At 33.8% G+C, this 11,630-nt stretch overlaps 1 protein-coding gene across 1 annotated transcript; it reads right to left on the bottom strand.

Moving 5' to 3' along the window:
• Positions 1-584: 584 nt before the first annotated feature.
• LOC123660105 (26S proteasome regulatory subunit 7) lies at positions 585-9,356 on the bottom strand. Its single transcript, XM_045595212.1, has 10 exons — positions 9,178-9,356; positions 9,055-9,092; positions 8,771-8,944; positions 7,142-7,281; positions 5,128-5,296; positions 3,645-3,777; positions 2,367-2,493; positions 1,958-2,054; positions 1,058-1,266; positions 585-800 (listed from the first exon to the last, which is right to left on the bottom strand). Exons 1-10 carry the CDS (start codon positions 9,248-9,250, stop codon positions 656-658), a joined length of 1,305 nt encoding a protein of 434 aa, XP_045451168.1. The 5' UTR covers positions 9,251-9,356; the 3' UTR covers positions 585-655.
• Positions 9,357-11,630: the final 2,274 nt, after the last annotated feature.

The following is an 11,630-nucleotide window of genomic DNA, read 5'->3' as shown; positions in this document are numbered from 1 at the left end:
AATGCTACTTGTTTTTTATATTTATTGTTATAAATTAAAAAGGAATCGTAATAATTAATATGCTTCAGTTATTAGTGAAACAATTTGCGTGAGTTTTTGTTGTTTGGGTAAAACTTTCGTCACGGAAATATCTTATCTTATACACAACTTATAACTATTTATATTTTAGTTTAATTTTCTATAGGAATAATACATATATAAATACACATATTACACCCAGAATCAGGCGGATATATTTCTTTTATGCATTATTTTTTTAATAGGAATTTATTTAGTACGGCACTACCCGATGTTAAATATTTATAGCCACCCATTGACAGCCGCAACATGTACAGGAGTTGCTGATGCGTTGCCAACCTTAAGGTTGAATGGTGTTTAAAGAACACAGGGGATAATTGTTTCCCCTTTTGTATGTATTTATGTTGTAATGTAAATTTAACATAAATAGATGCGTAATTCTAAATATCGTAAACACCATGTTGCTGTAGTAACTATGTAAATTAAAAAACAACAATTTAAGATAATTACACAATTCTAACATCACTGATAAAAACGATGTTACAATAATAAAAAATAAAACACAATTTTAAGAACATTAGCTTTATTTATCGATTACAATAACGGTGATACGGTGCCACAGATAATATACAATAATCTAGTTGTAAGTCATGTATCTAGGCGTCGCGGAGAATTTAGCGTACGACTTGATGACCTTGTTGACGGCTTCCAGGAAGTCTTTCTCAGTGGCCACTTTGCGGCGCGCACGGATCGCGAACATGCCCGCCTCCGTACACACCGATCTATTGACAAAACGATTTTTATTATATATCCTTATGTAATAAATGAAGAGAAAGAATTTTATGAGTACTCATTAATACATACTAACAGTTTTGAATTTGTTTTGTTGTATTAGAAACTTTTTACTCATCTAAATGCTATAATACGGGTGTCGTGATTGTATATGGTAGGCATCTATTATTCGTAAAACAAGTAGGTGAGTCCGCGCTTCCAACTGTACTAAATCGTTGTGTCGCAACATACCCACACTCCCACGTACCTGATCTCGGCGCCCGTGGAGTTGGGGCAGAGGCGCGCCAGCAGGTCGAAGCGGATGTCGCGCTCCACGCTCATGGAGCGCGCGTGGATGCGGAAGATGTGCGCGCGGCCCTCCAGCTCCGGCAGCCCGAACTCCACCTTGCGGTCCAGGCGCCCGGGCCGCATCAGCGCCGGGTCCAGCGTGTCCGGCCGGTTCGTCGCCATCAGCACCTGTGCCCGACATCATTACATCATTACAGCCTATATAGTCCACTGCTGGACATAGGCCTCCACAAGTTTACGCCAAAAATAACGTGAACTCATGTGTTTTGCCCATAGTCACCACTGTGCCCGTCAATATCCTGCTTAAAATCTGGAGCACGGTTGAGGAAGTACCTCGACTTTACAAAAGATTACAGTAAATAATGCTACTTTCACAGTGGTTAGAGGTCCTGACGAGGGTCGAGAGTAGGGCTGCCAAGGGTGTCTTGCATCGACTCCAGGTCTTCGTTAAACCGATGCCTTTGCCCGTTGCCCTTTGTTTACTAGCCCGACATAATCACCAACAAACAACTTTGGAAGCGCTGCAGTGAAAGCCCGATCGACCAGCAGGTCAAACGCCGGAAATGAAGCTGGATAGGCCACACTCTCTGGAGGGATTCTAACCCTATACCGAGGCAAGCCCTAGACTGGAACCCCCAAGGACAGCGCAAGCGTGACCGTCCAAAATAAACCTGGCGGCGGACCCTCATTGACGAAGCCAAAGCCATCAGAAAGACCTGAGTGAGTGAAGATCGGAAAGACTGGAGCGAGATCAAGCGAGACGCTCAGGACCGCTCAGGATGGAGATGCACTGTGGACGCCCTCTGCACCAGCTAGGGAACACAGAACCTAATACATAATATTATTAAATTAACCTTACCTTAATATTCCCTCTTGGATCAAATCCATCCAGTTGGTTAATTAACTCTAACATAGTCCTCTGCACTTCATTATCGCCACCAGCTCCATCATCGAATCTATGGAGAAATAGAAAAAAAGGTATAAAAAGTAATAAAAGTTGTGATCTAAAATCTTTAATTGGATATTTGTCTGTGTCAATTGGAGATCTAAACCAAAAGAGAAATAAGTAAAGATACCATAAATATTAAAAATTTTGCTTTTAAACTACAGCAAATTTGCTCAGCTGGTAAAGTATGTAAAAACATCGAAGTTGTTATAGGGATAATTAAATTTAAAAAAAAATTGTCAGCACGTACTAATCTGAATATCTACTGGTAAAGTAATAAAAATCATTTTTGATTTTCTACATATTGTTAAGTATTACATACCTGGCTCCACCAATAGCATCAATTTCATCAAAGAAAATGAGACAGGCTTTCTTGCTTCTAGCCATTTCGAAAAGCTCTCTGACCATTCTTGCACCCTCACCGACATACTTCTGAACCAACTCCGAACCTAGGTTATACATTTAAAAAAAAGATACATTAGTTTTGAGTAGAAAATAATTAAAAAGTTGGAAAAGATTGCTATATTAGTGATAAGGCCATCTGTTGCAATAGATGCAACTTGAATTTTCCTAATGTCATGTAATGTTGAAATTTTGTATTGGTGTGCAGAAGTGTAAATAAATAATATAATATAACTGAATCTGTGTTTTGTTCCACAATGTGTAGCTCTGTCAATAATCTTAAGATGACAAAGTTGTTCAAAGTGTTTGCTGTAGGAGAGGTGTATCAGAATGACAACTAAGCTTATAGGTGTCATTCTTTCTTTACTCTCCATATGATTTTCGTATGATATATAGTTTGCATGATATATGTTACATTAATTATAATTATTGTACCTCAAACATTTGGCTTATTATAAGCAAGGAAACACATTTCTATATGAAAAATAATAATACAAAATGTATTTTAAGATTAAACAAGTGAGTGTATAATTCACACATGGCAGAAGTGAGACTTCTGAAAAGTAGTCTACGAGATTTTTTTTTCACTGAGATTATAAAATACTGTGTAATGTATTATATCTCATACTCTCCTACACGATTTTAAAGAAGTTTTACTTCAAAAAAAAAAACAATAAGATTTTTTTAATATACATAAAACTAAGTGCGATTTAATAATTATTTAGATGATTACATAATATTATTTTTTGATTGTGTTGTATTTGAGAATAATTTATCTAATATATAAAATTCTCGTGTCGCGGTGTTTGTAGTTAAACTCCTCCGAAACGGCTTGACCGATTCTCATGAAATTTTGTGTCCATATTGGGTAGGTCTGAGAATCGAACAACATTTATTTTGCATTCCCCTAAATATTAAGGGTAGTCCAACCCAAATTTTTTTTTTAGATAAATTATATATTTTTTATTTTATTATGATTTGGCGTTGAAAAATACATACAACCCTAAATTTTCACCCTTTTACCACCAACCCCTATTTTTAAATAGCGTTTAGCAGCAAGACAACGTAGAATTCATTAAACAAAATGATAAACACAATACATGATATAAAAAGTTGTCAAATTCATTCCTTAAAAAAATGCTAGAGAAATTTACTATACTTGATCCAATAATATTCTAATTATATAACAGTAGCTTACCAATAACACGAATGAAGCAGGCATCAGTGCGATTAGCTACGGCTCGAGCGCAGAGGGTTTTACCGGTGCCAGGGGGCCCGAATAATAACACACCTTTTGGTGGTTCGATACCCAGTTTTACAAATTTTTCAGGCTGTATAAAAAAACCAACATAAAATGTTTAAAATTCGACTGTATTTTTTTTATGTATGCGACATCAGAACTTTTGACTGGGTAGATTTCGACAAAAAATTTTTTATCGAAAGGTGGTGTGTGTCATTTGGTCCCATTTAAATTTATTTGAGATCTAACAACTACTTTTCGATTTATATCTAATAATTGTATTGTATTATACCACATAACATTTTACTGGATGTACCGATTTTTATAATTCTCTTTTTGTTGGAAAGGAGATATCCCTAGTTTGGTACCATCATCAAATCCTGGTTTCCTTATCGATGGGAAACCAGAGAAATCGAGGGAAACTCTCAAAAATCCGCATAACTTTTTACTGGGTGTACCGATTTTGATAATTTTTAATTTAATCGACAGCTGATGTTTATCATGTAGTCACATTTAAATTTTATCGAGATCTGATAACTACTTTTTGAGTAATCTTTGATAACGCGTAGTTACTTGACTATTTTTTCGTCGATCTACGTTGTATTATTTGTCGATGTAATTGAAGTCGGTTTTTTTCGTTTGCGAGCAAATACAATTATGTATGTCACAAGTTGCAAGTAGAAATATCAGACAGATGAAGTGGAATTTGATGGTAAAAAAGGGAAAAATATATCATAAGCTGTTAACTGTTAGATACTTTCATATATCAGATGGCTCATATTACCAACCAGGCTGATGATGGACCAATAACAAAATAGTATGTAAATATGTAGACATTAAAAAGTGCATAATAGAAATAGTGTTACCACACAAATAAACTCTGTTAGGATATCTCAAAATAACAAAGCTAAGCAATGCGGTTAATATTATAGGAGAGTTGCATCAGACCGATACCTAGACTTTTAGATATCAATCTATCTTTACTCTCCATGTTAATATAAATTCAATCAATTCTAAAATTAGTTACGATGACGAAACCACTTAACGGATTTTGATAAAGTTTTGGTATAAAGATACAATAGACCTTGGGATAGGGATAGGCTACCATTGTTGCTATAAAAAAAGTTTGAAGGGGTAGAAATAAGGGTTAAAAATTGGTAAGCTACTAACTACTAATGAAATACAAACAACATTGTGAGTACCAGCTACTATGAAGGTATTTTTCTCTAAATTAAAGTTGTCTGAAAGAGAATGCTATTTAGGGATAAGACAGCCTTTGTACAGTATTATTTTTATGTCGTACTTATTGAAGTAAAAATCTTTAAAGGGACGTGAAATAAGCTATACAATATGTTCTCTTTGTCTATCTGTCTCATGTCAAAAAAAGTAGTAACAAAAAAATGTAGTCTTTCTATATGATAATGATACATTTGTCACTTACGTGAAGCAGGGGTGTTTCAACAACTTCTCTTAACTTTTCAATCTGTTCTTTACAGCCTCCCACATCACTGTATGTTACGTCAGGCTTCTCTTCAACTTGCATCATGGTAACTGTGGGGTCTATCTTAGGTGGTAAGGGTATGTGGATTTGGTATTTGTTACGGTCGACACTAAAAAAAAAATATATATATATTCAATTATATTTTTATCAAATCAAATCAAAAACAACTTTATTCAAATAGGCTCCCAAAGCACTATCAAATTATACAAAGTAAAATTTTTAGTGATTATTATTTTTAATCGACTTCAAAAAAGGAGGAGTTTACTCAATTTGGCCGTATATATATATATATATATATTATACTAGCTTTTGCCCGCGGCTTCGCTCGCGCAGAAAACCTACCTAAGGAAGTGTTCAAGGGTAAAGACTATTTTTTTCAGTTTATGCTGAAAGTACTTCTTTATGGAGTACACCTACGAAGGTTCGAATTGAATAGTCACCCCATAGTGGTGAAACGGGAGTTCAGAGTTTGTATTGGGAAATAATTTAATTATGTCATGTCCGCCGTCTTAGACTTCGAAATAACTGTCATTTTCGAAATCAACGTCCCAAAAAAACATAAATAACGACATCCATGTCGATTATTAGGTTAATTACCCCATTTCACCCCCTACCCCTTAGGGGTTGCTCTTCAGAAAATCACGAAAGATATATTTGCTTATTTATTTTTGGGAGTACTCCTACGAAGTTTCGAATCGAAATGTCTATTTAATATTGTTTCGGCCACACAAGTTTTGAACCACCATTTTACCTCCATGGGAGAGAGGGGGTGGTTATATTCTTTAATGCCGTAGCCACACAGCAATTTACTTATTATTGACTTTCTGTCATTATGAGAAGTCTATTTTAAATACAATTAAGACTTTAGAATTTATTTCTTTATAAATAAATGTAGTTCAAGGAAATACCTCAATAACTGTATCTAGCGTTATCAAGTGAAAGTGTACATGAACATTAGTTTTGGAGTGATGTTCCACAAATTTGTTTGTCTAATAACAAATTTATATCTATACCCTCCATTATTAATATTTTTTAAATTGTTTGTGTTTAATCCATATGGTAAGTCTTTATGAAGTTTTTAAGTGTATGTGTATTTTTTTATTTTTATTTCACAACATTCACGGGCTCTTAATTGCCCATGCCATTTGTAATACATAAAATATTTATTTTATCATCGGTGTTCTTAACATTTTTTTAACATCATATCAAAAATCAATCAAACCTGCATCCGACTGACCAGGTCGCTGCTCCAGACAATTAAGCTACGGAACGATGTACCCGCTAGATCGAAATTTTTTATATGATGATTTTATATTCGGTCTAGGCGACCGTGACGCCGTCTATAGTGAGTCCTTTACAGAAACCCGTAACTATTCAAAGTTTCATAATACTATGAATATCTTTGACATTAGACGACACCATGCTATTTATTTATATATGCACACACACCACACAAAAATAAAATCGTACAAATCCAGACCAGGAGTTCTAAGAGTAGGGTAAACAGTATTCATAGCAGTATGTGTAGGTAGGTATAAACATACAGAATGGAAAAGCTAGAGTCATCAAAGGTAACATATACTACACTCCATTTCATATAATATAAGAATTTCAATCTCAAGTGTAAGCTATGTACAAAAATCAGTTAAATATAAGTAGTAGTTTAGACACAAGATAGGTTACAGCTAAACTTAATAAGAGGCCTTTTTAGACTTCTGTTTAAATATTTTTTATAAATAGTGTCTCATTTACCATTAATTATTATAACTGAACATTTTATTGCTGTAATACATAACCGAGAGAAGATTCTGCAAAAGTTTTTATATATACTAGTGAAGATCACAATTTCTCAATAAGCACAGCTTTTATCACTCTCAGACTTGGCCCGAATGTTATATAAGTTAGTGGATAGGAGAACTTAAGTTGTGAATATGTAATAATTCATATAACATACCCAACTCTCATCCCTTCCTCTATGTCTGTGGGGGCCACGGAATCAGCTAAATCTACTACAAACTTGGCAAACTGCTTCACATTTATTATATATTTAGGATCATTTGAATCTGCATTTATGATTTTTGTACATCTTGCAACCTGAAAAAATAGACAACAGAGCTTATCAAACGGAGTCAAAAATTACACTTCAAATTTTTTTTTTTTACATGGTGTGATATAATTATACAAATAAAAACATTTAACAAACAGACAAATCTATCTGTTTCTAAAATGCCTGTGTTTCTAGGTGGCAGCAGACTAATATAATTTATCTTCTTATACATAAAAATGAATCGTAAAATGTGTTCGTAAGCGTATAACTCAACAACGCCTGGAACAATTTTACCAATTTTTTTTTTAAATGTTCGTTGAAGTCCAAGGATGGTTTTTACGGCAAGAAAAATTCGAATAATTTCCATGAAAACCCTAAAAACAGCCCTTTTCTTTCTCCATACAAATGTTTTCTAACTAAAATTTAGGAGTCAATTTGAATTTTATTGCTATTCAATAAAGTTCATGTTAAATAATATATTAGGGCGCATTTTATGTAAGTTATTAATGATTATATTGATCTTATGCATAGACCGCATTTTAATTTAATTTACATACAGTAAAAATGGTATTAACTAGGTATTTCACATTACCTATTATATTGTTGCGGGGGACAATGAAAAACAATGGAAAATTCCCCTTTTTAAACTATCGACTCTAAATTTGGTGTGAATCTCCTATACGTGATGTAGAAATTATCGATGAGCGGATTTTAGGATAACTCATGCCTAATAAGGATTAGGGGGGTGGGCGTTAACAATGAAAATTTTAAATGTATGTAACTCCAAAACTACTGGACCAATTTTTATCAAATTTTTTAAGCATTTATAATTTGGTCCAACTTGGGAGATAGGGAAGTTTTTTATCTTGATTGGATGGGATAGGTGGCACTGCTATTGGTATGTAAATCCGAAACTACTGGACCAATTTTTATCAAATTTTTTAAGCATTTATAATTTGGTCCAACTTGGGAGATAAGGAAGTTTTTTATCTTGATTGGATGGGATAGGTGGCACTGCTATTGGTATGTAAATCCGAAACTACTGAACCAATTTTTATCAAATTTTGAACGCATCTATAACTTTGTGTTGACTTGGAAGATATGGTAGTTTTTATCTCAATTGGACTCAGTAGGTGGCGCTGCTATCTGTATATAGCTCTGAAACTACTGAATCAATTTATATCCAATTTTGTAAGCATCTGTAATTTTGTCTAACTTGGAAGATATGTTAGTTTTTATCTCAATTGGACCCGTTAGGTGGCGGTGCTATCGGTATGCAAGCTATCAAATTTGGTAGCTGTTTTCCGGGTAGGACAATGTCTACCGGGTCCGCTAGGATATTTTTAATGTTATGTTCATTTATAAATATTATACCTAGACTCCAGGAGGAAATCATATCCATAATGTTTACTAACAAGAAAGGTCACTGTTAACTGTGCCAATGGGTTACTAAAACATCCATATAATCAACCTGTACAAAATCTAAATTCTCTTTGTTATTATTAACTCACAATTAATGCATTTGTGTTAACTAACCTGCAATGGCTGTTCATTTTGAAGAGTTTGTTTGTCTGCAGCTAAATCCCATAAAGCAGGAGGAGCTAATCCTGTGTCTGACTCTTTTATGCCAGTCAATTCATTGACCCTTTTCATGACAGTTTGGATACCTTCTTCGACCTCTTTGATGATTTTAGTGTACTGGCCCTGGCCCTAGAGTAATCGAAATTGATATTTAAATATAATTATTTGAAAACTGCCAGTCATCAAAAGTAACTTGCATTTCGACATATTTTTTTTATTGAAACAAAGATTGTACTTACATATGACTTTAATAGAGCTATGTCTCCTTCATCGAGCGCTATAAACAAGAATAAGTATCAATAACCATAAAAATAATTAATATAAATGGTTAAACACAAAGATAATTTTAAGGATCATCTCACATTTAATTTCCTTTTCTGGTTCTTCTTTGTCATCCTTCACTTTTCGCATATCATCTCCTAGATGGTCAGGCATCTTTTGGTTTAAATTAGTTCTTGGATTATTAAAAAGTATATGAATTATGTTTCGCTGCTTCCAATACCTAGCAATTTTTGATGAAACTGCTTCATGTCAAATTGTTGTCAAACCGAAACTAATCGATACGTAAAATGAAACGAAAAAGTAAATGTAAAATAATCAGGATATTTTATTAATTCAAATTTGCTTTAAGTTGAACTCAAACTAAAAATATTTGAAATAGAGTGTATCAATTTTTGTTTGTAGATTACTTGAATACAAATAAAAGTAACAATTTATAGGAAGTTGAATCTGATGTGTCGTGTAAAGGAATTTTACAATGACAAGCATTTTGGAATTTGCTTTATGTTATTGGATTCATTCAAGATAATGTAACTTATTCATTGCATTTCAAAATTCAATGGTCCTTAAAAAAGTTAACTAAATAATGTACATGTTATTTTATATTTGAGTTTGTTCACTAATGAAAAAAAAAAACAACTTTAATGCCATCGACAAATAATACAACATAGGTAGAAGAATAATAGTCAAGTAAATACGTGTTAACAAAGACTACTCAAAAAGTGGTTATCAGTTTTCGATCAAATTTAAATGGGACCATAATCATCAGCTTTCGATTCATCATTACAGCCTATACAGTCCACTGCTGGACATAGGCCTCCACAAGTTTACGCCAAAAATAACGTGAACTCATGTGTTTTGCCCATAGTCACCACGCTGGGCAGGCGGGTTGGTGACCGCAGTACTGGCTTTGTCGCACCGAAGACGCTGCTGCCCGTCTTCGGCCTGTGTATTTCAAAGCCAGCAGTTGGATGGTTATCCCGCCATCGGTCGGCTTCTTAAGTTCCAAGGTGGTTGTAGAACCTTGTTATCCCTTAGTCGCCTCTTACGACACCCACGGGAAGAGAGGGGGTGGCTAAATTCTTTAGTGCCGTAGCCACACAGCACTGCTTCTGCAGCTTTCGATTAAAACTTGATTAAAACAAGAATCCTCAAATTCAGTACAAGCAGTGCAAAGTTATGTGGTATAATACAACGGAGGTCGAAAACAAAAAACGAGCGTGCTTTAGACCATACTGCTGAAGTAAAACTACCGAAACGTAACTCTCTTTCTCTATCTTCACTAACTTATTTATCACTAAACTTACATTATCCTCGCTCGATCACTCTTTTCGTAACGCTCTCGTCACACATTCACCAGCTTGTAGTCTTGTACTTCCCAAATCAAGCGTGCGTAAAGAAGTTTTAGTTCAAAAATCGTCAAGTAATTAAGCATTATTAGGTATAACTCGAAAAATACTTATTAGAAATTTAAATGAACCACCACACGCAGAACCTTCGTTTAAAAAAAATTAACGAAATCGGTCCACCTAGTTAAAAGTTCTGAGGTAAAATACATTTTAAAAAAATTACAATCGATATGAGAACCTCCTCCTTTTTTGGAAGTCTGTTAATTATATTATAAAGTTACCTTAAATCACAAAAGTGTAGTAACTATTGCAATGAGTAAATTTTAACTTATTTATTATTAAAAACTGACAAGAGCAAAGTCAATGACGCCTCCTAGTGTCTTCTGTCAGTACTAAAATTTTGTATTCGTAGTGCTGAATGGAGAATCACATTTATTCACGTTTTTCATGAATATTTTCTTCTGAAATCTCAGTCTATCTTTTCTAGGTAAGAGAGATAAATATCAATTTGGTTGCTTTAATTAATTAGTTCCAATGTATTGCAAGTTGTGTGTTTCACCGTGACCCAGAATGTAAGTAATGTCAAATCCCGGTTTTGAAGCGTTTTACGTTTGCCTTACGGCAGTTTTTATACCCATTAGAATTCGCAACAACTGTCTAACGTCCGATTACCATATTCGAGTATTGGTAAAGCCGTTTATAGTTTGTCAAAACAATAACACGATGTAATTGTAGCCCGGTTTGTATACTACACTGTCTCCTTGTATCTATTAACGTTTAGGTTTATCTCGTTATCATTTCCACTATCTCTCATCTTATTCTTTCAAATATCACATCAAATGGCTAGTTTGTCAAATGTGTACTTATCATGTTTTGTGTTTTTCGAAAGGTACGTTCTTTGTCATGATGTGATAACAATTTTACGCACTTCGTAACCTAAAAAAAATTATCGTAATTTTCGTCATTTATAATGTCATATTAATCAATTTACAAATACATATTTAAATTGACCTATTTCATCATAGTTTTTTGATAAAATTATTATCATAGTATCATAACCTTTCCTAATTTGTGATAAATTTTATGCTCTTTCTTAGTATCTGTCATCCTACAGTGATCACTACAATAATTATGTTGCTGTCGAACGAAATTTAATTTAGATTTTTTTTTGGTAATTTATAAGGTAT

The sequence above is a fragment of the Melitaea cinxia genome, chromosome 15, assembly GCF_905220565.1.
Source record: "Melitaea cinxia chromosome 15, ilMelCinx1.1, whole genome shotgun sequence".
Taxonomy (NCBI): domain Eukaryota; kingdom Metazoa; phylum Arthropoda; class Insecta; order Lepidoptera; family Nymphalidae; genus Melitaea; species Melitaea cinxia.
The sequence above is the reverse complement of the archived record's forward strand: the minus strand, read 5'-3'. Positions and strand labels throughout refer to the sequence as shown.

Excerpts from the sequence above, each read along its gene's own strand:
- LOC123660105 (XM_045595212.1), bottom strand. The coding sequence starts at position 9,250 with ATGCCTGACCATCTAGGAGATGATATGCGAAAAGTGAAGGATGACAAA. Across the intron at positions 9,093-9,177 it reads ACCAGAAAAGGAAATTAAAT|CGCTCGATGAAGGAGACATA; the intron begins GTGAGATGATCC and ends TCTTGTTTATAG. Across the intron at positions 7,282-8,770 it reads AAAATGAACAGCCATTGCAG|GTTGCAAGATGTACAAAAAT; the intron begins GTTAGTTAACAC and ends CTATTTTTTCAG.